This window comes from Lutra lutra, chromosome 9 (assembly GCF_902655055.1).
Source record: "Lutra lutra chromosome 9, mLutLut1.2, whole genome shotgun sequence".
Taxonomy (NCBI): Eukaryota; Metazoa; Chordata; class Mammalia; order Carnivora; family Mustelidae; genus Lutra; species Lutra lutra.
Window position 1 is genome coordinate 143,327,541 of NC_062286.1, and position 26,795 is coordinate 143,354,335.

The 26,795-nt window shown below is 64.7% G+C and overlaps 1 protein-coding gene across 1 annotated transcript; it reads left to right on the top strand.

The window, feature by feature from the left end:
• Positions 1–3,713: 3,713 nt before the first annotated feature.
• On the top strand, positions 3,714–26,694 carry COL20A1 (collagen type XX alpha 1 chain). Its single transcript, XM_047747002.1, is given in 36 exon segments — positions 3,714–3,795; positions 5,939–6,049; positions 7,081–7,224; positions 7,332–7,490; positions 7,724–7,846; positions 8,699–8,857; positions 9,185–9,302; positions 9,748–9,914; positions 10,113–10,271; positions 10,521–10,672; positions 11,534–11,663; positions 12,390–12,538; positions 12,641–12,764; positions 12,904–13,043; positions 13,516–13,645; positions 14,150–14,230; positions 14,233–14,291; positions 14,444–14,576; positions 14,927–15,069; positions 15,247–15,376; positions 16,473–16,497; positions 17,202–17,351; positions 19,149–19,291; positions 19,490–19,599; positions 20,033–20,191; positions 20,276–20,353; positions 20,896–20,982; positions 21,621–21,674; positions 22,960–23,013; positions 23,148–23,201; positions 23,472–23,525; positions 24,207–24,278; positions 24,927–24,962; positions 25,074–25,140; positions 25,355–25,480; positions 26,669–26,694. Coding segments are annotated over 36 exon segments (3,888 nt in total).
• The last annotated feature ends 101 nt before the right edge of the window (positions 26,695–26,795 follow it).

The following is a 26,795-nucleotide window of genomic DNA, read 5'->3' on the forward strand; positions in this document are numbered from 1 at the left end:
ATGCAGTAACCAGGGTGGTGGTGGGTGTTCACATGTCTGCGGGCAGGGGTACTGTGCTCCCTGGACCCCCTTCTGGGGTGCTGGGACGTGGCGTTCTGAGTCCCCTTGCGGACAAAGACAGGTGCTCCTGTGCAGGTGTGGTCCAGGGTGGGGCCCGGCACAGGGAGCTGGGGCTCCAGCATCTCCCTGGTCCTCTCCCGGGCAGGGCCGCTGGCACAGAGCGACGCAGTGATGCGGGTGAGCGCCCAAAGGCCGCTTCCAGTGTGGTTGCAGGGGTGGGGGGTTCCCGGAGATGCAGGTGGGAGGGCAAGGAGGTCTCCGGTGGGTGTCTGCCTGGGACCCAGGGCCCACAGCAGCTCACCTGGCCCCGGGCAGAAGTGCTTGGCAGCCCCGCGCCCTCCATCTCAGCCTGCGCGCTGCTGAAGGCCCCCACGGGGGAGCGGTCAGATGTGGAGCCAAGGGACGCTGAGTGCACTTTCCAGAGCTCTCTTCTGGGTGGTCTCCCATGGTCATCTGGTCTCGGGAGGCAGATCTGGGTGGGGTGTGGTCCCAAGGGGGCTGGGTCATACACGGGACAGTCCCAGGGTCAGTTGTGGCTGGGTCCCAGGGGTCCTCACCCACCCGTGCTGGCTAGCCAGCCCTCTGCCTCTCAGACCAGCTTGGCAGGGAGACTGGGCCAGTGGCCAGGAGGCTGCCCTCAAGCCCTCTGGTCTTTGCATGCAGCTCCACTCAGACCCCGGCTCCAGGATACTGGGCCGACCAGGGACTTGCGCGACCGCATACGGTGAGGGTTCCTGGTTGCCGCTGGCCCTCGTGGAGGTGCTGGGACTGACCGGCAGGTGCGCCAGGAGGCCGGCCCTGCGCTCTCTGGGCCTCCCCGTGAGCTGCTGCATTTCCTCTGGGCCATGCCCCTAACACGGGTCAACCTCTGCCACCCCGTTTAGTCGTCCAGCAAGCCACCGTGCCTCCAAGCCCTGGTGCTGCGACTGTCCTGGCATCTCACACCCAAAGCTGGGGCCTTCCTGGGGCCCTACCGTCTGCACGGTCTGGTGTGCACCACCCCATCCCACCAGTCCTGCTGGGTCTGACCCAACTGATATAGTCAAGGGGGCTCACCCCCCTGCATCAGCTGGGGACTGGAGAAAGTGGGATCTGTGCTCGGGGTGCGTTTGGGGTCCCTACCTGCACGCTGGAGTGAAGGCCAGCCAGCACGTGGGGCCGTCCTGTTTTTTCTCAGTGACCCGGGGCAGCCCTGACGTTGCTAACTAGTCTCTGGGGCTTCAGAGGCTGTGCAGGACTCCAGGGTGGGCACACAGGGGAGGGCGGACAGCGCCCAGCCAAGGATGCCGAGGAGTTGACTGACTTATGTGTGTGGAGGGTAGCACCCCAGTGGGGTGCGTGTGAGTGTGTGTGTCCCGAGTGCCCACGAGCCACAGGTGGACGCAGTGTGTCCAGTGCCTGTCTGTGGCTGCTGGATCCAGTCCTCTCGGCTGGTGCACACTTGACGGTGTGGGGCTTGGCCGGGGTGTAGGTCCCAGGACCTGGCAGGTGCCCAGCACCCTGAGCTCTGCGTCCATCAGCACTGGTGTCCTGGTGTCCAGTCATGGGTCCTCAGGCTCTGGCAAGTCACGGAGCCCCAGCTGGCCTAGGCCTGAGGCCCTTCCCTTCCTGGCATAGGAGCACTGTCTGCCCAGGAGAGAGCAGGGCTCACGAAGCAGTCAGGACAGGGCTAGCGGGGCCGGCTAGCAGGGTGCACAGAGGGACGCTGTGCACCTACAGCAGGGCCACCTTGGTCTCCTGGCCCAGGTCCGGGACCGTGCACCCTCACCACCCAGCAGTGTTACCAGGTCTGGGGCTGGTAGACTGGCAGTGGTGAGGCAGTGTCCTCCCTGTGGACAAGTGTGGGGAGGGCGCTGAGCCCCCGTGGGAGTTAGGTAAGGGCCCTCCTCCCCCAGCAGCATCCGGACCCAGACCTCTGCCCACCGAAGGCTGCTGGCCTCCAGCATGCGCCGTGTCTCCAACTGTGGCCTCCCAGCCCGAGAGCCCCTGCCACGCCAGCCCCTCCAAAGCACCCCTGTCTCCAGAAGCTGGCGTCAGCACAGGCTACCAGCCCTGTGGGGTTCCTGGTAGTCAGCTCCCCTCACCCCTCAGTGACCTTGGGTGGGTGATCCTGGGTCAGGTGGGTCCAGGGCTGGGGCTGGAATGGGGTCTGCTCTGGCCAGTGTCCCCGCCCAAGCAGCAGGCTTAGGGCTGTCCCGGTGGCTGGGAGGGGCTGCGCACTTGTGTGGCTCTATAGACCCAGAGGGCAGTGGAGACACCGTTACTACAAGGAAAGGTTCCTAGCGGGGCCAGTGTGGGCCTGGGCACTGGGCCAAAGGTAGGGCAGCCCGGAGGAAGTGTTGTGCTTCCCCACCACTGGCCACCAGAGGCACCAGCCCGTCATCTGTCCAACACATAGTGGCCTTGGTCCCTGAGGTGCCTGCCCCGTGATCCCTGTGTGGAGTGAGGGATGAAGGTGTTTGGTGCTGTGGGATCTCCGCCCTGAGGCAACTGTCCTTCATGCAGGAACTCTGTACCCCTACTCTTGGGCTGTAGCTGGGAAGGGGGAGAGAGCCCCAGGAGGGGAGGAGGCCAGGGGCGGGCAGTGACGTGGAGGGGTAGAGTGACGGGGACCTTAATAAACCCTGGCTCTCGTGGCTGCAGCAGGACCGGAGTAGGGGAATGCATGGGGACCCAGGAATGCCACCCTCGCCCAGGAGAAGGTTAGTGACTCGCCTGTGGTCCTGGGGGGCTGGGTGGACAAGGAGAGCCACTAGGGGTCTGCCCAGGTCCGCAATCAGAGAATGATCTTGCCTTTTCAAAGAGGCCTGGGGCAGGGAGGGCAGACTGAAGAGGGCTCCCCGCAAGGGTCCCACCAAGTCCAGTTTCTGGGGAGCAGAGGGGTCTGGCTTCAGGATGTGGATTGGGAGGGGACTCCGGGGCCTGGGAGAGTCCAGAGCCCATGCACCGGCCCCCAGCCCTTCACAGCCCCGAAGATGCCCACAAGCTCAGCGGCTCTGCTATGTGGGGCTGGTGCCCCCCTCCCTGGGTGTGGCTGGGGTCCTAAGCTGCTCTGCTGTGTGTCCCTTCCGCACTGTCCACAGAGGCAGCCCCCCAGGCTATGTGGGGCTTGAACCTGTGTGCAAGCACTTCCCAGCCGAGAGGCCAACTGGGGCCAGTCCTCAGGCCGACACACCCTCCTGGGGCTGGCAGAGGGCTTGCTGCGCGGCTCCCAAGGGGTTGTGCTCAGACTGAGGTCCCAGCTCTGATGCCCCTCGGGCTGCAAACAGGGTTTGCCTCTATATGGCTCTGTTCCCTCCCCAGGCCCTGTGGCCCTGGCAGAAGCTGTCCCAGTCTGTCCTCATGACGAGTGAGTGGCCGGGCCAGCAGTCAGGGCCTGGTGCCGGCCTGTGAGAATGTCCTGAGGGCGGGATGCTGGACCAGAGGCTGCAACAGCTGATGCCTCCAGGGTGGGCAGGGGAAGGGCAGCTGACTGCTCACCCCGGGAAACACCTGCACGGGCCATGCGGGACACAGGTCCACTGTAGGGGGCAGCTCCAGATCACGGCATGTAGGATGCCTGGTACGGGTGGATGGCTGGCTGGATTGATGGGCGGACGATGGACGGACAGACAGAAGATGGCCGAGCGCACTCTTCCCACAGGCCGTGCACCATGAATGCCCTCACATGCCCCCATCTTGGGCCTTGCCTCTGGCTGTGGCTGGGTGCTGCCTTGGGACTTGGCCAGGGACAAGGTAAGGACATGGGGGGGCACTTCATGGGAATGTGGCACCGGTCAGCGCCCAGCCCCACCCCAGGGCAGGGCACAGACCCCACTCTCCGCCGCCTACTCCTGACTCCCCTGGAGTTCTGAGTTGAATGTGTGCTCGAGGAGGAAAGACGACACCAGAGGTCACCTATGTCCTCTGCCCCAAGTGCTAGCCGCAGCTTTCGTTGGACCTTCAGACTTGCTATCTGTCGGGCCCGCACGGGGACGCTGTTGTGCGCTTTCTGACACTTACTAACACGCGGCACTGAATTCTCTCTTCCATCCACGCTTTATCTTGCACTATTTCAGGACACCACTTCTTTATTTTTTTTTTTAAGATTTTATTTATTTATTTGACGGAGAGAGCGAGCGAGAGAGGGAGCACAAGCAGGGGGAGTGGGAGAGGGAGAAGCCGGCTTCCCGCTGAGCAGGGAGCCCGATGTGGGCTCGATCCCGGGACCCTGGGATCATGACCTGAGCCGAAGGCAGACGCGTGACGACTGAGCCACCCAGGCGCCCCATCAGGACACCTCTTCAGTGTAAAATTTCCAAGCAGCAGAAAGCCAGAGTAAGGAGGAAAACCCCCTTTTCCTCCTGTCCTCCAAGCAAAGCACCGTTCTCTGCCATCTGCTCTCACTTCTCGCCCTTTCCCTGCTCACTCTGAGGCACAGGGAGAATGCAGGGCTGCCTAGCCCTCCCTGCAGCGCCTTGTGGCCCAAACTGATGGCTTGCTACCAGGTACTGACGGTGCTTGCCTTTGTGACACTCATCACTGTGTCTTTGGAATAGCCCAAAAGGGACGCATCTGCAGAACGTGGCTGGCGTCCTCGCTGAGCTCCCACAAGGGGCACTGGCCTGCACTGTTCTGGGAAGGTGGCTGCCAGCGCCCTGGCTTGGCCCCCACCCCGGGTGACTCCCAGCGAGTCCTGTGAGGGCAGGAGACTGCGACTCTGCCGTTGGAAGACGCCACTCCTGGGCGATTGCCAGAGTCTTGCTGTGTCTGACTCCCACTCTCTGTTGAGAACGCGTGCCCGGCAGATGGGCGCGCCGTGTGGCCACACCTCAAGTGGTGGGAGTCACGGGTCTGCTGACCGCTCTTCCTCAGTGCTGGCTTGGCATGCAGACTGGCTGTGGTCATCGGGGCATGTCCCTGGGTCCCCGTGGCTCTGACAGGTTCACACGATGGTGGGGCCAAGTCGCTCGTGGGCCCACGGACACCTTATGCTCCGGGTTCAGCAGGGCCCCTGCAGACTCTGGGCAGACCTGGGTCTCCCGGACCCTAGGAGGGCAGAGGGTGGGGTCCTACAGGTCCGGGCTGCCTTCCCCGGGGATGGCCCTGCTGAGGGGGCGCTCCTGGGAGGCTTCCCACCAGCAGGCCCCGGCTGTCTGCCCTGTGCCCCACCGAGGTCCCTTAACATGCAGAGCCCCAAGGCAGCCGGAATGTCTCCCCCAACGTGTCAGAGGCACCGCGAGACAGAGCGCTCTTCATCAGCAGGACTTGGGAGGGGGTCCTGCTTACAAATGGCTTTTCATGGCTCCACCATGAGACATTCCTGCCTTTCAGCCTGGTGCTCCCAGGAGCCGCCGGGCACATCCTGGGACCCAGTCCAGCTGCTTCCCCCTCTGAACCGTTGGTCATTGTGTCTGCCCCGGGCGCCCCCCAACCCTGCCATCCTCCCATGACCCAGCTCTCACTCGAGCAGCCAGAAGAAGCCCATCTCTGTCCCCCTTTTCCAAAAGTACCCACCCTGCCATGGACCTCCCGGAAGCTTCCCTGATGGCCAGGCCGTGCCCCGGGCCTCAGGCCCCCATGCTCCCTCTTCCTCCCTGGACAGCCGCGGCACCCCAGCAGGGCTCTTCCTACTGATCCTGGATGCTGGTCTGGGCCCCGGTCAGCAGGGCAGGGGCGCCCCTCACAGAGCCGGGCGGGCCTTCCTGGGTGGGGGCAGTCTCTTCACTGGACCTACCAGGCAGCCTTGGCACCCAGAACCCTCAGAGGACCCAGTCCCCCTCCAGCCCCAGATAAGGCCTCAGGTTCTCCAGTGTCCCCCGGTGGGTGGGGCTGGGCCCCCATGGCTGCCGGGTGCTGTCCAGGGGTCAGTGCTGACCCCCCGGTCTTGTCTCCCCAGCGAGCAGCCGCCTGAGGCTGGCCGTGCTGCCCGAGGACCGGCTGCAGATGAAGTGGAGGGAGGTGGAGGGGAGCGGCCTCGGCTACCTGGTGCAGGTGAAGCCCATGGCAGGTACGGGACTCCGGCAGGGCCGGCAGGGCCAGTGGCTGGCACACTGCTCTGGGCCCAGCTCCTCCAGCCCAGGACCCGTGTGTCAAAGGGAGGGAAGGACAGCGGGGACAGGAGCGGGAGGGTGAGGCCTGTGAGGCGCCCACCGCCAACCCCCCTCGTCCAGCTCACGCGGAAGGCTCTCCCTGCTCTGTTGCCTCTGATTCTTTCTTCTATATTTTTAATTCCTTTATTTCTCCACTTTTTAAAATATTTTATTTATTTATTTATTAGAGAGGGTGCGCACAAGTAGGGGGAGCTGCAGATGGAGAGGGAGGGGCAGGCTTCCCGCTGAGCAGAGAGCCCTTTGCGGGACTCAATCCCAGGACCCTGAGGTCCTGACCTGAGCCGAAGGCAGATGCTTCACTGCTGAGCCCCCCAGACACCATATTTCTCCATTCTTAATTTTGTGTTTTCTATCCTGACCTGTATTCCACTGTTTGTCTTCATCGACATGTAAGAGGTGGTTAAGTCGTTCTTTGAATTCCCAACTTCAGTTTTTGTTTTCCCATTCTAGAATTTCCATTTGGAAAGTGTCCATTTGGTTTTTACATTCTAGGATTTCTTTTTAGTTGTTTCTAGTTTGATGCCTGAATCCATAGGCTTATCTCTAAGTCTCCTAACTAGGTAGCACAGCTGCCTTAAAGCCCCAAGCTCCATTGTCTGGACGACCAGTGGGTCTCTTCCTATCGTCTGTTGTTTCTCTTCACTTTCTGTCCCTTCCTCTTGTTCCTTGCACGCCTGGTTGCCCCTCACTGGGCGTCAGCCGTTGTGAAAACTTACAGAAGTACCTTAGGACCTTACGTGACATTGTCTTACTTCAGAAAAAGCTTGTGTTGGTTTCTGATGGAGGCGACGTGAACTAGCAGTCTTGGGGAATCTTTTTAAATTTTAGAGGTTGAAGGCACTCCCCACTCCGCAGTGTGCATGGACACAAACACACATGCGCCTGGATGCATGCCCAGTCTCAGTCTCTCTCCCCACCCCCGCCCCAGGCGATGCAGAGCAGGAAGTGATTCTGACCACCAAGACCCCCAAGGCGACAGTGGGGGGCTTGAGCCCCTCCAAGGGCTACACCGTGCAGATCTTCAAGCTCACCGGCTCTGGGAACGCCCTGCTGGCGCAGAGGGAGTTTGTGAGTAAGTCTGTGACCTGGACAGGGAACCCGGCCTCAGAGCGGGGCTGTGTGTGAGGAGCAGCCCCCCAGGGGTCTGGGACGCTCACAGCCCCGCGTGTCCCCCTGCAGTCCAGGACCTGAAGAGTCACGCGGCAAACAGGAGCAGCCGGAAGCCCCTGGAGGCGGCTGCGGAGCCCATACCCTCCCACGCGGGGAGCCCAGGCCCTGAGCCCCGAGTTGCCTCATCCCCAAGTCAAGACTCACCCACTCTTGGTGGCGCAGAATGGGGTGAGGGAGGGTCACCCTCCGCAACTCATGCTCTCCCTTCAGGCGGCTGGGACACTCTCCCTCGGGTCGGCCCTCCTGTTCCAGCTTCTCCTTGAGCAAGCCGGCCGCCCTCCGGCACTCACCCGAGCTCACAGGGACAGGCCACCCGCTGGGGGTGCACTCGGGCCCCCATGCCCCTTGCTGCCCCACCTGAGTGTGGCAGGTGGGAAGTGACCCAGCTGTGACCTCTGCAGGGCTGCCTGGCAAGGAACAGCACCTAGCCAGGGGCTCAGGGGGCAAGGCCCCTTCCCAGCCCTCCACAGACCCGGAGCAGAAGAGCCAGGCCCAGGGCTCTGCGGGAACGACGGAGACGCCAGGTCAATGCCAGGACAACTGCCGGGACACCAGGTTCTGTGGACCTGGGGGGGCCGGGGGTGGAGCCGCTGTGTGACCCAGGGCAGACAGCTGTGGCGTTTCTGCCAGCCAAGCCTCCTCCACCAGACCAGGATGTCCCTGACTTTGTCTCCCTGTCAGTCACAGTAGGGATAGAAAGCGGTATCTCTCTCCTCAGGGGACATGTCCCCTCTCTCGCCCTTGCTGTCTCCCGACGGACTTGGCATCTGCTGGGACAGCCTCCCCAGCCACATAGTGCTTTGAGCAGGGCTGTGCCCCACATCAGATGGCATCTCCTTGCACTCACCCGACCCAGGAGTCCTCACGAGGGGTCTGGTCTGGGTCTAGGGCTCGGCCTAGAGGCACCGAGTTTATAGACTTTGTGTCCAAAGAGCTCAGAACAAGCCACTGTCCCAGCCAGTGAGGCCTGAGGCCAGAGCTGCCAGCCATGTTGACCGCCCCCCCCAGTCGACACCCCTTGGCTAGGTTCTGTCCACTGGTCCCTACTTCGACAGCTGCACCTGGGGACCAGCCCTGCCGAGGCCACTGGAAGGCAGAGGTGCCGGGGCACCTAGGGGTCTCATTAGCCCTTCCTGAGGGCACTCAGAGGGCTGACACCATGGACCAGGGTTCACACAGGGTGTTCTGAGTCCGGTGAGGGTCCCCAAGACCTGGCCACCTGCCACACTTGAGGCCAGAGCCCCATGGCCCCTCTCTGTCCACCAACACAGAGAAGGAGACCCTGGGGGCTGGAGCACAGCCTGGAGCCATTTGGGAGGGGCTTTTAGAGTGGTGTGGCCCTGGCCCAGCTCTTCCCTCCCTCCCTTCCCTCCCAGCCAACCCCCAGTTCCGCTGCACACCCCCCACACCCGTGGACATGATCTTCCTGGTGGACAGGTCCTGGAATATTGGCCATAGTCATTTCCAGCAGGTCAAAGATTTCCTGGCCAGCGTCATTGAGCCCTTTGAGATCGGGCCAAATAAAGTCCAAGTCGGTGGGTAGCAAACCCCTGCCCCACCGCCCTGCCCGAGGTGTCCCCACAAGTCCTACCCCCACCCGGGGAGGCCCAATTCTGAGAAACGGCAAGTTGGGGAGGAGGCACAGAGACTCCTGGGGAAACCGGAGGACAGTCCTGCCGATCGGGGTCACCAGCCACCCATAGGCTGACCGCCCCCCCGCCAGGCAGGGCGGGTGGGGGCTCCTGCAGGGGCTGGGGGACGATCTGGTGACCTGTCCGGGTGCAAACGTGTACCCTGCCTGGTGTTCCGGTGAGGCCGTGTGTGCGCTGGGCAGCTCAGCACCCAGAACTGCCCCCTCCCAGGCCTGACTCAGTACAGTGGAGACCCCCAGACCGAGTGGGACCTCAGTGCCTTCCGCAGCAAGGACAAGGTGCTGGCAGCCGTCTGCAGCCTCCACTACAAAGGGGGAAACACATTCACAGATGCGCCTGGGCCCCCAGCAGCCCCGGCCTTGGGGGTCTGTCCAGGTCACTGTCCCAAAGTCCCCCCGACTCCATCCCACAGGCAGCCTCCCAGACTTGAAGCCGAAGGCGATGTGGGTGCTGAGCCTGACTCACACCTTCATAAAGAGCAAATCACCCCTTAATGACCTTGGATGAAGACGGGGCTTCCCGTCAGCCAGCCTTGCTGGAAGCGAGTGGCTCCTCTGATGGGTGCAAGCTCCTGGGGGGGCGCCCGCAGAAGCAGCCCCCAAGCAGCGTCTCCCACAGGCAGCCCCCTGGGTCTTGTGGTGAGTCCTGCCTCTGGAGCCCCCACTGGCGCGGCGGGACTGACTCGGTGGGCCCTGCGCTGGGGTCAGGGGCCGGCGGAGCGGTGTCGGGCAAGAGGGTCCTGTGAGCCACACGCCTTTACTCTTGATTGCCCAAGGCCTGGCCCTGACTCACGTGCGGGAGCAGAACCTGAAGCCTGGAGCGGGGCCCCGTCTAGAGGCGGCCAAGGTGGTGGTCCTAGCGACGGACGGCATATCCCAGGATGATGCCCGTGCCGCTGGCCGCGTCCTCAAGGACCTGGGTGTCGCCATCTTTGCTGTGGGTGAGCAGCCCCCACCCTCGGCTGGGTTTCTCATGGCCGGGCAGGCAGCTTCCATTTCCACCCCTCTGCCCTGGGCTAGAGGTCCCTCAGACCGCTGGGTGACTCAAGCCAGGGGCCGCTGGTCGTGCTAGCAGGATGGGACAACAGCGTGGGGCGGGTGGGGCCAGGTGTGTCCTCACCTCTGTACCCTGTGAGCAGGTGTGAAGAACGCAGACGAGGCCGAGCTGCGGCTCCTGGTGTCCCCGCCACTGGACATCACCGTCCACAGTGTACAGGACTTCCCCCAGCTTGGTACCCTGGCCGGCTTGCTCAGCCGCCTCATCTGCCAGAAGGTCCAAGGCGGGAGCCGGGGCCCCGGTGAGCAGAGTCCCCCTCACTGGCCACAGTCCTGCCTGGCCCCTCTGGGCAGAGGGAGAGGGCGGTTGTGGCCCCCAGATGGGACGCCCTGAGTCCCCCTCCCCTTGGCTCCCAGGGCTCTGAGGGTGTCTGCAGCCTGGGGGACATCTGTCCCTCCGGGAAGTGGCTGCTGGGGAGAGCAGGGTAGCTGCTAATGCAGGCCACTGCTGGGCCGTTGACCGTCCTCCTTCCCTCCCACAGTCACACCAGCTGTGGCCACCCCGGCCCCGGACACCATCTTCACTCCCACCAGACTCATCTTGACCCAGGCGACCCCCTCCAGCGTCCACTTGTCCTGGACCCCAGACCCCCAGCTGCCACTCATGTATCTGGTCACGTGGCGGCCTTCCAGGGGTGGCCCCGTCAGGAGGTGAGGGGGGCTCTCTGCCTGCCGTGGACAGTCAGGGCCACGCATGACGCAGCTGTCCCGCAGGGCGGAGGGACGGTGAGGGTGGCCCACAAGCGCGAGTGGAAAGGAGGAGTGGGCGTGCATCCTCACGCCACCCGTGGCTGTGTGGTGGCCGAGGTCACCGTGGGAAGCAAGACCTGACCTCAGCCCCACCAGAGTTGATCGTGTGCCTGCCCCGCACCCCTGCACCTGCCCCGCAACCCTGCACCCTCCACCCCTGCGCCCCACACCCATGCACCTGCCCCGCAACCCTGCACCCTCCACCCCTGCGCCCCACACCCCTGCACCTGCCCCGCAACGCTGCACCCTCCACCCCTGCGCCCCACACCCCTGCTCCTGCCCCGCAACCCTGCACCCTCCACCCCTGCACCCAACACCCCTGCTCCTGCCCCGCAACCCTGCACCCTCCACCCCTGTGCCCCACACCCCTGCTCCTGCCCCGCAACCCTGCACCCTCCACCCCTGCGCCCCACACCCCTGCACCTGCCCCGCAACCCTGCACCCTCCACCCCTGCGCCCCACACCCCTGCCCCTGCCCCGCAACCCTGCACCCTCCACCCCTGTGCCCCACACCCCTGCACCTGCCCCGCAACCCTGCACCCTCCACCCCTGTGCCCCACACCCCTGCTCCTGCCCGCACCCCTGCACCCTCCACCCCTGTGCCCCACACCCCTGCTCCTGCCCCACAACCCTGCACCCTACACACCTACGCCCCACACCCCTGCTCCTGCCCCACAACCCTGCACCCTACACACCTACGCCCCACACCCCTGCGCTGCCCACCCCACAGGCTCAACTGTGGCTCCTGTTCTAGGTGGTGCTGGACGGGCCTACCTCGTCCATGACGCTTCACAGCCTGACCATCGGCACCGAGTACTTGGTGTCTGTGTTCCCTGTCAGTGAGGCCAGGGTCGGCGAGGGCCTGCGGGGCCTTGTGACCACAGGTGGGTAGGGTGGCGTCACGCTGGGGTTCGGGGGTCACCCCCGCCAGCAGGGTGGTGCAGACCCTGGCCTGGTCTCAGCCTGCCTGCGGTGTCACTGGGCCTTCCTGACCCTCGGTGTCCTCTTCTGAGCTGCTCGCACCTGCTGTGGATCTCCTGCCCTCTCGGGCCACCATGAGCCCCCTTAAAAGCTTTCTTGAGACGTAATTCCCACGTTGCAACAACTCAGCCGTGTGGTGTGAGGCTCAGCGGCCGTGGGTCCTGCCGTTGTCCACAGTTGGCTGTGGAATAGCTCCTCACCAGAGAGAAGCCCGGGCCCCCAAGCTGCTGCCCCTGGCCCCCCAGCCCCTCAGCCCCTGGCACTCCCCGGTCTGTGGCTGTCAGTGTAGATTTGCCATTTCTGGACCCTACGCCGTGTGGCTTCTCTGTGGGGTTTCTAACCTGGGAACCTGGCACCTTCACCCTCAGGGCAGGCAGTCTTAAACAGAAACCCGCAGGGCGGCCATGTTTCCCCAGAGCTGTCCACTGGAAACATGGCCTAAAGCGAAGTCTGGGGGCAGAGTCGGATGGGTCTGTGGGTGCCCCCAACCTTCCCATCTCCGTCTCCACCGAGACCCACCACAAGTTCTGCATGACCCAGGGCCCTCTGTCACTAGAGTGAGGCCCCCACGTGTGTGTGCGTATGCTTTCTGCAAGGTGCTGTGTCCCTAAAGTGTCCCCCTTCCCCAACGCCTCTGCCTCCGCCCCAGGCACTGACCCTGGCTGCAGTGACGCCCACCACCGTCCGCCTCACCTGGCGGCCATCGGCCGAGGCCACGCAGTACCTGGTGCAATGCTCTCCAGCCCCCCCCCCGCGCCACCAGGAGGAGGGCAGAGAGGTTCAAGGCCCCCTGGGAGGGAGGCAGAGGAGGGCGCTCTGGGGGATGCGGGACTGGGCAGCGCCTCGGGCAGGGGCCAGCTTGCCTGCCGCACCCCTGCAGGTGCAGGTGGGGCAGCCAGAGGTGCTGCTGGACAGCCTGGAGCCTGGCACGGACTACGACATCCGGGTGCAGAGCTTGCAAGGGCCGGAGGCCAGCGAGGCCCGGGGCATCCGTGCCAGGACCGGTAAGCGTCCACCCCCCGGCGGCCGCCCCCTGGACAAGCGCCCCTTCCCCCAGGTGTTGGTTTCCCAGAGCCCTCTGGTGGCCTTGCTGGTTGGGGAATGGGTGCCGGCCGGTCTCTGAGGCTGTGACATGTCCCCCAGCCGCCCTGGTGCTGCGCAGACACCTCGGCTTCTTGGAAGTGAGTCACGACTCGGCTCATGTGTTCTGGGAGGGCGTCCCGAGGCCCGTGCTCCTGTTCAGGGTCGGCTTTGTCTCCAGTGAGGGCAGCCACTCGGGGCAGGTGAGAGCAGCCCCTGCCTGGGGGCCCTGGGGTCCAGTGGGACAAGGTGAACACAGGGGTCAGCCCCCCAGCCCCCCACCTGCGCTCACAGTTGCTGGCTATTGGAGGAGCCCCCAGGCCCCAGCCTGGGCTGCTGTGGGGGGACCGCAAGCAGCAGCCTCCATCCCGGCCTCTGGGAGCCCCAGGCTGTAGGCGCAGGGAAGGGGACAGGTGTGGAGCCAGGACTCAGACGCAGGCCTGTAAGCCACCTCTGGGCAGTGGGTTGCAGGTCCCAGGGCCTCACGAGAGGCTTGTCGGGCTCTTTGAGAGAAGGGGTGGGAGCAGGCGGGGGCCCAGGAGGCCCTGCCTGCGTGGCAGCTTCCCCCATCTAGGACACGTCCCGGGCTGGGGTCTCCTCCTGCCAGAGTCTGACCCCTCCCCAGTGTGGGGAGTTGGCCCCAGGCCTGCACCTGTGTGTCTGTCTGCCTCATAGGTGGAGGCCCCTGGGAATGCCACCTCAGCCACTCTGGGTCCCCTGTTCTCCTCCACCACCTACTCCGTCTGCATCACCTGCCTCTACCCCGCGGGCGGCTCCTCCACGCTGACCGGCCGGCTGACCACACGTGAGTGCACCGAGGTCGGGCCGGGGTCCCCAGGCCGGCTTCATCTCTCCCCCGATGGCTGGTTCAAGCTAACGCATCAGCTGAGGGGCAGCTGTGGGCAGTGCTGAGCTAGGTGGGGGCATGTAGACACGGTGGGTGTGATGTGGGGCGCTAGGTGGGGGCACGTAGACACGGCAGGTGTGATGTGGAGCACAGGGCCCTGGAGGGCAGGACGTGGGGCCCCTCAAGAAGCAGACCAGCCCCGCCTGCAGCCGGGCCCTGGGGAAAGGGGAGAAATGTGGGTATGGCTGTTGGAGGGGTCTGGGGCTCCCCTCTGTGTGGTCCCCCAGGTGTCATCCTGCAGCTGTAAAACCTCCAAGAGCACGGGGGCAGGCATCTGGCGAGCTGCCCAGGGTGGGAGCATGTGGGACCCCGAGCCTCAGCGGGGTGCACTGGCCCCTCCTCGCACTGTTGCTCGTCCAGGCCCCGCCGCCCCAGCCTCGGTGTCCCCGCTCTGTCTCCCAGGGAAAGTCCCCAGCCCGAGCAAGCTCTCGGCAACAGAGCTCCCCAGAGACGAGGTCCAGCTGGAGTGGGCGGCCGCCTCGGCTTTGGAGTGCTCGTCCACCAGATCAAGTGGACGCCCGTGGGAGATGGGAAGGCCCGAGAGGTGTGGGGCAGGGAGAGGAAGACCACCCCCACTCAGGAGCGCTCAGACCCTGGCCCTTCATCCCAGGGCACCCAACTTCCCGCAGCCTGTGGGCAGAGGCCCACATGAGGACCCCTGTCCTCAAGACGCAAGCCTGTCCCTTTTCTCCACAGATCTCTGTCCCAGGGAGCCTGGGCGTGGCGGTCCTGCCTAGCCTCTGAAGCCACTTGGAGTATGAGATCACCATCCTGGCCTACTACAGGGACGGGACCCACAGTGACCCGGTGTCCCTCCGCTACACCTCCTGTAGGTGACCCCTGTGTCCCTCAGCTGCGTGAGGACCAGGAACAGCCCAGAGGGACCCCAGACTCGCCCAGCTCCCGGCCCAGGACCTCAGACTCCCAGAACCGTTGACAGCTTCCTGAATCCCTGACCCTGTGGCCTGGCCACTGGGTCCACAGGCTCTCCCTGAGCACCCCCGGCAGGTGTTTCCAGGGTCGGGGGGTGGCGAGGTTTCACATCCCCGGCTGTCCTCAGGACTGTGCCAGTGGCCCCACCCATGCCGAGCCTAGGGGGCAGAGGGATGTGGCGGCGGGGCGTCCTGGCCGTCCTCCAGGCCGCCGTCTCTGAGCCCCCAGGTGCTGCCCACCCCACAGCACGCCGGAGCCCGCCCTCCAACCTGGCCTTGGCTTCCAAGTCACCCAGCAGCCTGCGAGTCACCTGGACGCCCCCGAGCGGCCACGTCCTCCACTACCAGCTCACCTACGTGCTGGCCTCAGGCTCAGGACCAGAGAAGTCGGTGGGTCTTGGTGGAGCAGGGAGGATCCTCATGGGCCCCCAGGTCCCGGGTGCCGTGGCAGGGAGAGAGCCCACCCTGTCTGTGGAGGGGGGCAACACTTCCGTGGCAGAACACAGACAGATGAGAGCAGAGATGGTCTGGGGTGGGGGGCTTAGGTGACTGTGTCCCCCCTCCCAGATCTCTGTCCCAGGACCCAGCAACCATGTGACGCTCCCCAGCCTGCTGGCAGCCACCAAATATAGGGTCCAGATCTCAGCGGTCTACGGAGCAGGGGAGAGCGCACCCATGTCTGCCACAGGCCGGATGAGTGAGTGGGCGCCGAGACCGCCAGACCCAGCCTGACCCAACCAGACCCCGGACCCAGCCAGGCACCTGGACGCCTGGACCCTGGGGACCTGCTGGCAGGGTGTGCTGCCTGTGGTGCTCCGCACGCCACCCAGCAGCACAGAGGTCGCAGAAGGGAGCTTGGGGTTTTCATGGAAACCTTCCCTGTTGTGCAGTGCAGACAGTGAGCCCACGGTTAAGACTGTATCAGTCCAATATAACGGGTGCGAGTTGGTGCGGCCGGGGGCCGGATGGAGTCCTTGCCCGCAGCTACTCGGAACTGCGGAGTGGGCTCGTGGTTCTGTGCGTGTGTCCAGGAGGTCAGGGCAGACATCCAGCCCGGCAGGAGTCCTGGGCCAGCCGAATGCAGATCACAGAGGGGGCAGGCGAGGGTCACAGGGGCATTACTTGGGAGGCCCAGGCTGACCTCCCTTGAAGCATCAAGTTCATAGACAAGGCATCAGTGGGCCCTGGGGGACTGCCACCCACAGGCCGGGACCCAGCAGAGAGGACCATGCTGGTTCTGGTTTGTTGCTGGTTTCCTTGGAAAATCACAGACTCAGAGCAGAGGACCCTCAGAGGCCATTCAGCTCGGCCGCTGCAGCTTCCTTCTGTGGCCTCCACAGGGCCGTCCCGTTTTGGCTTGAATGCCTCTGGGGGTTGGGGCCTCCCTCTGTGGTGCCTTTACCGGCCCGCGGACCACTTCAGAGGACCTCCTGTGCCCCTGGCTGTGGAGGAAGCCTGCGTGGCCAGGTTAGCACATCCGCACAGCCATGCATCTTCCTGGCCCCTTGGCACCTTTGGTGGCCAGTGTCAGGGTGCAGCACCCAATCGGAGCCCCCCTGGCTGGGCACTGTCTTCTGGGGCTGGAATTGTGGCTCCAGGGGTTCAGGATACCGTCCCTGTCCCTTCTCTGTCCCGTCCCCGTGGTGTGGGGTCCCCAGGCCTGGAGAGCAGCAAGCCGGTGTGGACGAGGCTGTGGCTCCCATGCACTGTGGACTTGAGGGCAGGGGGACCACCAGGGGCCCCGGATGGAGTCGAACCCGCCACTGACCCTGACTCCCTTTGCCTCCCAGCAGCCTGCCCCACCCTCAGCCCCGATGGCCCCTCCCAGGTAGGAACCCTCCCATCTCCCACCTGTCCCTCCTCCTCCTCCTGTTGGGACCTCCTGGGGAAGGCAGCCGGGGACCCCCACCTGCCATGAAGGGGCAGTGACAGTGCACCAGGTCATGGGGTCACTAGAAGCAGTCAGGCAGGGGATCCCCATGAGCTGGTGCTTTCTTCTCACGTCACTATGGAGGTTACAGATGGGACATGGCCATGCAGAGGATAGGCCGGGGCCTTGGGTCCTGCACGGCCTCCCGCAGGCTCTCTGCTAACTGGGAGCTGGGAGAGGGGCCAAGGCCGGGGTCCCCCAAGGACGGCCCCCGACATGGGGCTGACATGAGTGGCAGATCTGCCCAGAGCAGGGTGCGGCTTCTCCCACCTCCCCTGCTCCCGCCCCAGGCCCAGGGCCACACTGGGCACCCAGGGAGGCGAGGTCACATTCACTCGTGCCCCTGACGTCAGAGCAGGTGCAGACGCCGTGAGCCTGCTGAGTCAGCCCAGGTGCTGTGGCGGGGCACCCTTGCCGCTAACAGGGGTGGCGTCACCCAGCCCGACTCCCACCCACCGCGGGCCCCAAGGGTGCGTCTGTCCGAGTCACCGCCTTCCCGTCTGTGTGCCCTGGGCTGCTCCTCTCCGCCCTCCCTGGATCCCTGGTGTTTTCTCTCCGCCCCGAGTCTCTGATCACCCCTTTATTGTTGCCACGCCCACCCAGGCTTCAACCTCATGGTGGCCTTCGAGCTGGTGGAGCAGGAGCACGTGTCCCTCCGAGGCGTTGCCATGGAGTGTGCGGCGTTCGGCTGCGCCTGGACCTTCACGCTCTTCAAGGACGCTCAGCTGACCCGCCGGGCCAGGTGGGGGGCCCGGGAGTGGACAGGGATCCAGAGGGGGCAGCTGCAGGGCGGGGATGGGTGGCCACATCCTCCCCGTGATGCCCCCTGTCTCCCTGGGGAGGCTGTGGCAGGTGCAAGCCCCCCAGAGCCGACGAGGTGACCCCCCCTGGGCAGGCGGGGTTTTGCAGATGAACAAATCTCACTGGGGTGGAATGCGGCCACTTGCGGGTCCTTTTCCCGCGCAGCCCCAGCGTTGCTCAGACTTGGAGATACAGAAGCTTGTGTCCCTCAGGAGCTCCTGCGTCCTGGGTGTGTGTGGGTCTGGCAAAGCTGCGAGCCCCTGGGTGCCTGCGGGCGCTGCTCCGGGACCGGCCGTGGGCAAGGCGGCGTGGCTCCTCATGGCCACTCTGTTGGTGGAGCCAGTGGAATCCAGCTCACTGGGCCACGCCCCGCATGGCCCTTCCTTAGGCTCGCGGGTTGTACGTGCTCAGTGCGGTCGTTGGCTTTGTGCCAGAGCTTTGGAAACCACACAGCAGCTCGCCGCACCACACTCACCACAGGCCGCCCCGATTCAGGACTTGGCGTGGCGGGCGCGGCTGCAGAAGGTGCTGCTCTGCCGGCCGCCGTCCTCCCGTCTGAGCTCATGGCTCCCTCACCGTCCTCTTCCTCCCACCCACCCCAACCTGCTCCCATGCTAATGTTTCTTCCACGGGGTTGACAGGTCTTCCCTCTGCGTGTGGGTGGCTGAAGCCGGTCTCTTTCTCAGTGGCCCCTTCCTCCCGTCTGAGCTTGAATCTGGGGTCTCTATCGGGGCGGGCTGCTCTGAGTGTTCGGAACCCTGAGTCTGTCCTCCCTGGATGAGGCTGGCACGACGCCTGGTCTCCATCTTTGTCCCTTTTCTGCAAGTGACAGACTTTCTTAGGCGCTCACTATCTACCCTCTGGAGCTCACGGTTCTGCTGGTGGGACCCCCACCCCAGATGTGATCAGCCACCCCAGGGGAGAGCACCCAGAGCAAGTGCCCCCTTCCGTGATAGCTGCCAGAGTGGGGCTCCAGGCTGGGAAGAGTTGAAGAGTCAGGATGCCCTGCTGAGGAAGTGGTAGACAAGTAAGGGCCATCAGGGAGACAATAGGGAAGGGGAAAAGCACCGAGGAAGAAGGAGCAGCCTGTTCCAAGGCCCTGGGGTCAGTTTGCTTAGAGAACCCCAAGAATGTGCAGGGCTGGCTCTTTGGGCTCTTGGTTATCCTAAGAGCAAACGAAGGGCACAGAGTGAGGCTATAGGCCTGCAGGAACAATGTTATTGGGTGACCTGACACCCTGTTCCCTGCCCTTCCCACCTCTCAGCATGCACCAGTGGGCACTGGCACAGACACACCCCCTGCCTGTCTGTTCTGAGCACACCAACAAGCTCGGGTCAGCAGGGTCGACACCCGAGGGCAGAGCCACCTGTGGGCTTGTGGGCTCCTGACCCCAGGACACAGGCCCAGAGACACTCCTACCAGGCCCCCGTGACCTGCCCCCTTCTGCCCCTGTAGAGCCCCCAGGGAATGGGGTCTTGGAGCACCCTGCCCAGGAGTGTCGTGAACACTGACTCTGGTAGGGTGGCCTTTGGTCCCAGCCACAGAGCATGTGTGGCTGAACCCCCACCACCCTGGGGCGCTTCTGTCCCCCACATATTGCACGTTACTGTTGGGGATGGAGGCAGGAGAGGCCCAGCATGGTCGCAGACCCCCGCACTGCGGCGCTGTGGGTCTGGGGGATGGTGGGACCCCCCCACCGCTCCTGGGCCTGCAGTCACCCCCACCTGTGCCCCCACAGCGGCCCCCAGCTGGCTGCGCTCCCGCCGGAGCACACGGTGGTCTTCGTGCTGCGCGTGCTGCCCGAGACTCCCCGTGAGGCCTTCGCTTTATGGCAGATGATAGCTGAGAACCTGCAGCCCATCCTGGGGGTCCTGCTGGATGGTCAGTCCGTGGGGAGGGTGCCAGGCCCGGGTCTGTGCATCCAGAGGAGCTCTGTGCCGCTCCAGCCCAGGATGCCCCAGGCAGAGCCACGTCCATGTTCGGGCCCCTGAGGCTTGGGGTGCGTTGGCGTGCTGCCCTACCTGGGACCACCCCACTCTGCTCTGGGGGTCCCATGCACTCCTCACCCCTCCCCTGCAGCTGGTAGGAAGTCTCTGACCTACTTCAACCACGACCCCAGGGCCACCCTGCAAGAGGTGACCTTTGACCTGCCCGAAGTGAGGAAGATTTTCTTTGGAAGCTTCCACAAGGTCCTGGAAGGTTCCTGAACAATTGGAGTGTGCCTCCCCAAGACCCTCCTCCAGTCTCTGAGTTTGGGGACAGACCCCCCCACAGGACACACAGGACGTGCCTGCCCCCCACCCGCAGCCCCCGTCACACACCGTGGCCCGCCCCTGCACCTCCCGCTTTCCTGGAAAGTCATGTTTGGCCTGTCTGAGCCTCTGCTCCGCACTCCCCTCTAGACGGATGTCTTCATGTGGGTCTGAGAGCATTCCAGCCCTTCCTGGGCCGCTGCCCTGGGAGGGTGCGATTCAGTGTCCTTTATAAAGGGGAAACTGAGGCCCCGTGAGGGGGTGTCCCATGAGACCTGAGGTGGAGTCAGGGTCCTGCCACCCTGGTGACGGGCCTTTGCTCCCCCTGGCTGGCTGGGGCAGTGGGGGAACCCGTGCTGGTGTCCGGCAGGTGCACGTGGCCGTGGGCCGCTCCAAGGTCAGGCTCTATGTGGACTGCCAGAAGGTGGCTGAGAGGCCGATTGGGGAGGCGGGCAGCCCACCTGCCACGGGCTTCGTGATGCTGGGGAGGTTGGCCAAGGCCCGGGACCCCCGGAGCAGCTCGGCCACAGTGAGCACGGGACTTGTCCTGCTGGGCTGGGCCGGAGGGGGCCACGGAAACCCGGCCTGGTCTGGCCGACCCTCTCTGTCATAGTTCCAGCTCCAGCTGCTGCACATCGTGTGCAGTGACTCCTGGGCAGAGGAGGACGTGTGCTGCGAGCTCCCTGCGGCGGTAGGTGGGCCAGCGCCTGCCAAGGCTCCTAGAGTCTGGGGGTAGACAGCATGTCCATCATCATGGGGTTGGGGGAGAGCAGGACAGTCTTCCTGGAGGAGGTAGCCTCTGGGCCAGAGCCGGCACCCTGGGCAGCCTGAGGCCCTGGGAGCCAGGCAGGCTGGAATGTGTCAGGAAGTCCCCAGCTGCAGGGGTGCCCACTGCCCTTTCCTGCTGGGGTGTACGCTGCAGGCCAGGAAGGGGCTCAGCCGGCAAAGCCAGAGGGACCGCCAGAGACTTGGTCGGCCTCTACACCTTGCAGATGTGGCCGGGTTCCTCGCACTGGACCCACCCTGGGCTTGGCCATGCTCGGGACTTGGGAGGGACTGTGAGACGGCCCAGGCAGGGCAGCCTTGGGGGGTGGCGCCCAGGATGGGGTCCCTGCCCTTCATTCCCAGCCTGCCAGGTGTCCTAGAACCCCAGAGTCTGTGGCTACTCTGAGCTCTAGCTCAGACGAGAAGAGCTGGGGACGCACTTAATGAGTGGGGTCTCCTTTCTCCCAGAAGGATGGAGAGACCTGCCTTGCCTTCTCTTCTGCCTGCACCTGTTCCTCGCAGACCCCTAGGCCCCCAGGGCCCCAAGGACCTCCAGTGAGTCCATCCTCTCCTCCCCTGGGGTGACCAGGGGCTCCTGGCAACATTCCATGGCCACGGCACCGAGCAGGGGTCCCAGCCGGCCGCACAGATGGGAGGGGCTCTCATGTCCCCCAGTTGCCTCGTGTGCCCAGCCTCATGCGACCCTCCCAGCAAGCCTGTCCTCCCCCTGCTGCCCTCCCCTGAGCTGAGCTCTCTCTGTGTGGGGTCTAGTATATCCCCAATTTCCCCGTGGGGCCGCAGCACTGTGGACCAGTGAGTGTGACATGGCCTGGCCACGCATCACAGCCGCGTGGGCGGCCTCTGTCCTGGGTACTCTGGCTGGGGGACCCTGGGAGGCGGCTCTCTAGGCCCTGGACCATCCCCCATGGGGCAGGGCCTGCAGTGAGACTGTTGATCGACAGGCACTGGCTCTGGGCTCCGTGGCCCATACCCGACGGGGTCAGGATTTGAAACAGGACCTGCCAGAACAGGAGCCTGCTCTGCGCAGAGGCTGTGGGAGGCAAGGATAGGCTGGAGTTCTCTTGTCCTGGAAGATCCTTCCCCTTCTCCACCTAAACTTGGGGACTGCAGTCCAGGCCAATACTGTGGGGCCCTTGGGGGGACTGCGCTGAGCCCTTACCGTGCCCCTGCAGGGCCTCCCTGGAAGGAACGGAGCCCCAGGAGAGCAGGGCTTCCCAGGGCCCAGGGTGAGTAGTGGGGAGTCCCATGGGGCTGGACCCTACCTTTCCTGAGAATGCAGAGGGAGCCCCACAGCTAGAAGCTAGGTGCCCTCCCCAGGGAGGGGCCAGCTCCCCAGCCCCAGAAATGACCCTGACCTTGAGTGCTCTGACCAGGGGACCCTATTGCTGCCAGTTTAACAGGCTTTTCTCCTAAAGCAGCTCCAGCTCCCTGTGGAAGTTGCTGGAATTTTCTTGTCGGACAAATGTCCTTTGAACCCTTTCCACCGGGTCACTTTTCTTACTAATTCTTGGGGGCGTTCACGCTCTGTGGAAACCACCATGTGCCTGAGTCTTGACCACGTTTAACCGCCCATGGTGGTGCAGACCCCACGCGGGGTGGGGACAGAGACTTTGGGGGGTGGCCGTCCCGTCTGTGCGTTCTTGTCTTACTAGAGTGGAACTCGAGTGGGGGTACTAAATCGGGTTTGCTGCTGTGGACACAGCCCGACAACCTCTCATCCTGGAGCTGCTAGTTTGGTGACTGATCTTAGTGTCTTGCTGGATCCTGGGCTGCCTTGCTTGAACTGGGTCCTTCCCGCCACGCGGCGTGGGGCTGTCTGCGGCGTCTTACTGGCGACGTTCTCACTGATGCTCGTGTGTGAGAGCGACTGCCATTTTTTTTTGCGGAGGTCGGTACACTTACACACTTGGCTCACAAGCGTTACCTGAGAGCATCTTCTCACCGCCCCCACGATGTCAAGCAGTGGAAACAGTGGGTGTCCCCTGTCCCTCAGAGACTGGGGAGGATGCTCCAGCCAGGCCTGAGTCTTGGGCCTGGGCTTTGGAGGGCTGTGACTGCCCGTCCGGGTTGGCACTGCCACGGCGGTTTCTGCATCCCTCCAGGTCAGGAAGGGAGGACAGGTTCCCAGGCTCTGGGACCTGGAGCCGTGGCATCGGTCCATTCCTGGCTGTAGAGAGGGTCGCCACAGGACCCCTCCTGGGGTGGGCAGTGTGGTGCAGACGTCTCTGCACAAGCCTGGGTCTGGGTACCAAAGTCAGTTGGAGGGCCAGGGGTACCAGTAGGGACGGGATCGAAGGAGGGGCTGCTAGAGTTTTCCCAGGCCTTCTCAGCCCCTCCCCTGCCTGCATCCGCAGAGAGAGCCTGGGCCACCCAAACACATGGGACCTGAGGGTCTTGCAGGTCAGCAGGGGTCGCCAGGGACTGAGGCCTGAACCGTGCAGGGACCTGGGGTAGGTGCTGCCTCCCCCTTCCTCCAGAACAGACTTCCTGCTGAGTCTCTTTCCTCTCCAGGGCCCGCCAGGGGTCAAAGGAGAGAAAGGGGACCATGGGCTCCCAGGCTTGAAGGTAGTGGGGTCAGACCACTCGGGGCACGTGGGCGAGGAGGGTATGGGCTGGGGACGTGGGTCTCGGGAACCGGGCCTCCTCCCCAGCTTCAGACCTTGGCCTCAGCCTGGCCAGCCATCTATGTTCCCTTCTAGGGCCATCCTGGTCACCAGGGCACCCCAGGGAAGGTCGGCCTCCAGGGACCAAAGGTGGGAGAGAACCCTGACACAGGAGGGTCTTGGCCAGAGGCCTTGGGGGTGGCGGCCTGGCCTGCAGGGAGGGGGCTGCGGTCACTGCCCCGGGGCGGGGAGGCAGGCCCTGAGCTGGGCTGGCCGCCCGGGCTCTCAGAGTGACACACAGGGGTGCGCGCCACCTTCCCGGGGACCGGTCGTGTCTGCGACCATGTGGGCATCCGGGTGACGGCGTGTAGGGCTGCCAGTCCCCCTCCCGCCCCAGCTTGCCTCTTCCTTTGCCCTCAGGGAATGCGAGGCCTTGAGGGGAGCACCGGCCTGCCTGGACCTCCAGGCCCCAGGGTAGGCACCACATGCCCTGCGACCCTCTACCCCAACCCCTCACCCCACCCCCCTGCCCAGGCTTGGGGCTGAACACAGAGCAGGCCCCAGCTGAAGGGGGTGACAGGAGACCTCTCCTCCTGGGCTGGAACCCTGCAGAGGTCCATGGGGCCTGTCGAGCACCGTGCAAGGGCCTTTCCCACCTCCCCAGGCGGGTTGGACAGCCCCAGGCACCCCTGCATGAGACCCACATGGTGGGAACCGACTCAGGTGGGCCTGGGGAGGGTGGGTGGGTGAGGCAGGCTGCAGGACACGACCAGGGCCCCTTCTCCTTCTTGGCTGCCCTCCCCAGCCAGTGGGGTCCCTGCTGCTCTGAGCGGGGCGGGGGAGGGGGTGGAGAGGCAAGACAGGCTCAGCCTGGTGCCTCCCCGAACGTGCCCTTCAGGGATGGTCAGAGTCAGGACAGCTGGAATAGAGTCAAGGGATATTGTAGGAAAGTCAGGGCTGAGAGGTGGGACAGGTGGGACTCTGCCCTGGGCTTGGGGCGTGGACCAGCCCCGCAGTGGGGATGAGAGGCTAGGCCGCGTGAAGGGATACACTCTGGGTCCGAGGCTGCAGGGACCCAGACCACAGGGAGTCAGGGCGGGAGGGAGGAGGAGCCACGTTCTTGGGGGGCCCACAGCTAACCCCGCACCTCTGCAGGGCTTCCAGGGCACGGTCGGGGCCGGGGGCACCAGTGGGGAGAGAGGACCCCCAGGGGCCATGGGGCTCACGGTAAGTCCCACCTACCACCTCCCCAGGAGTTGGGGGGCAGAGAGCAAATGTGAGCAAAAGCCTCAGGCCGCCTCGTAGAGCCAGGCCTGCAAAGCACTTGGGTCTGGGGCTCACCCGGAGCAGAGAGGGCCTGGAGCCACCTCACAGAGGGGTCCCGACACAGGGGCTCTGGGCTCCGGGTGGGGGGGCACACGGGGCCTATAAGCCAGGGGGCTCCAGCTGGGGAGGGGGAGGAAAGCAGGCCCACGGGTGGGGACATGCTCTATACGGGCCTGTGGGTTTCTGGGCCTTCGTCCTGTGTTTGCCTGCTAAGGGCAGCCCCTTTGTCCCTGGGGCACTCCCTACTGCTCCCTGGGATCAGGCTACGCCCTGCCTGGTCTTCCTCCGCCCACGTGGGTGGGACCCCTGCCCCACTGGGTGCAGAGTCAGGGGGCACCCCGCCCAGAGGGGAGCTGGCCCGGCCAGGCATGCAGCCCTCACCCCGCCCAGAGGGGAGCTGGCCCAGCCTGGCATGCAGCCCTCACCCCGCCCAGAGGGGAGCTGGCCTGGGCTCCGCATGCAGCCCTCACCCCGCCCAGAGGGGAGCCAGGATGGGACCCAGACGTGGCTCCTCCTTCTCTGTCACTTTCTCCTTTTCCTCTGCTTAAGGGCCTACCAGGACCCAAAGGGGAGCAAGGAGAGAAGGTGAGTAGGCCCCTATCTGGGGTCTGGGCACTTCCTGGGAAGTATGGGGAGCCACTGACCCCCGTGCCATTGGTCATGGCTCGTGGCCACGTGGCCCACTCTCCCTTGCAGGGCGAGCCACAGTCCCTGGCCACCATCTACCAGCTCCTGGGCCAGGCCTGCAAGTCTGCCATCCAAGGTGAGTGGTGCAGCTTCCTTGTGAGGACCCCAGAGCCTCCCAGGCCTCCCATGCAGCCTCTGTGCTACAGCAGCCTGGGCCCCTCGTCACCAGCAAGCCCAGCCTGGCGTGGCCATTCTCCTTGGCCATGCACCATGGAGTGAGGGGGAAAGCATGTGGGGCGCCCTATACTCCACGCCCACCCTGCTGATGCCCCCTCTACCCCAACCCCCAGCTCATGTACTGAAGTTCCACTCCTTCCTCCGTGAGAGCGCCAGGCCCCCCGGGCCCCCCAGCACACTCGGTGAGGCCCAGCACCCTGGAGAAGCGGGAGACGACGGCCTGCGCCCTGAGAACAGAGGTACTGGCTCCGTGGGGAGGGTCAGGTGCACTGCAGCCCCTCCCCCTGTACTGGGCTGGGGGTCCTGTGGGCCCTGTTCCCCATCCCCCTGGGGCCCCCAAGCACACACCAAGTTTGCTTAGGGCACGAATGGAATTCCTGGGGTCCTCAAAGGAGCCCCTGCCATCCCCTCCCTTCTGTCCTCCTCACATGCTTGGGCGCAGCAGGCGGCTTGGTCTAATGATCTTGTGCTATGTCCCTCCGCCTGACTGGGGCTGCACCGCTGGTCACAGCTCAAGTGCTAGGATGGATGGGAGGCCGATAGGGGAGACAGAGCTCGTGGGCCTGGACGGGGAGAAAGGAGCAGCATGGAGGGGTCCTGCCTCCCACCTCCGGCTACACATCGGGTTAGGGGAGAGGGCCTCGCTCGAGGGAAGCCCCTTCCCACCACAGCCCATCCCGGTTCTCCAGACATGGCCTTTGGGATGACCACCCCCTCTCCGACAAGCTGGCCCAGGCTGTCACGAGGACCCCCCACCGAGCCTCCCCCGCCTGGCCCCCACCACACCATTGACCTGGTGGAGCCAAGAGCTGGTGTCTGTCTGGGGCTCAGGCACCCGTCTTCCTGTCTGTCAGGACAGGGTCCCCAAGAAGGGAGAGTATTACCTCCTGCACCTCTCAGCTTAACACAGCCCTTTCCTGCTCAGGGGAACCCAGAGCCCTCAGTCACATGGGCACCCCGGGGCTGGGAGGGAACAAGCCTCCAGGACCCCCAGGAGGAGCAGGTGAGCCCCCACCTGCGGGAGGAGGGGTCCCGGGGAGCAGGTGCCAGCCAGGGGCAGCACGGGCAGAGTGCGGGTGCCACGGGGCAGGGCCTACCGGCTGGCTGAGGTACAACTACAAGTGGGGTTTCCTGGGTCTCACCAGCCCAAGGGCAGATGTGGGGGCAACAGGGGAGCCCAGGGAGGCCCCAGCCAGGGGTGAGCATGTCAAGAGTGGAGACCACCTGTGCCCGGCAGTGGGCACCTGACCCAAGTGGATAAAGGGCCCTGGGTGGGGGACACATACGAGCGGTGCCATGAGAAGCAGACCCTCTGGCCACGCTGGCCACGCTGAGACCCGGGGGGGCTCGAGTCTGCGGCGCCTAGTGGGCTGGGTGTCCGCTGCCTGCCACCTCCTTCAGACCTGTCCCCCCTTCTCTCCTGCCAGGATGGCCCCCATGCTGCCCACAGTGACCCTGCACCCCTCCCCAGACTCGGCACCGAGAACGGCGGTGCGGGCGGGAGGAAGAGGCAGGAGCAGCGAGTCCAGGAGGGACCTGGGAGCCGAAGGAGCG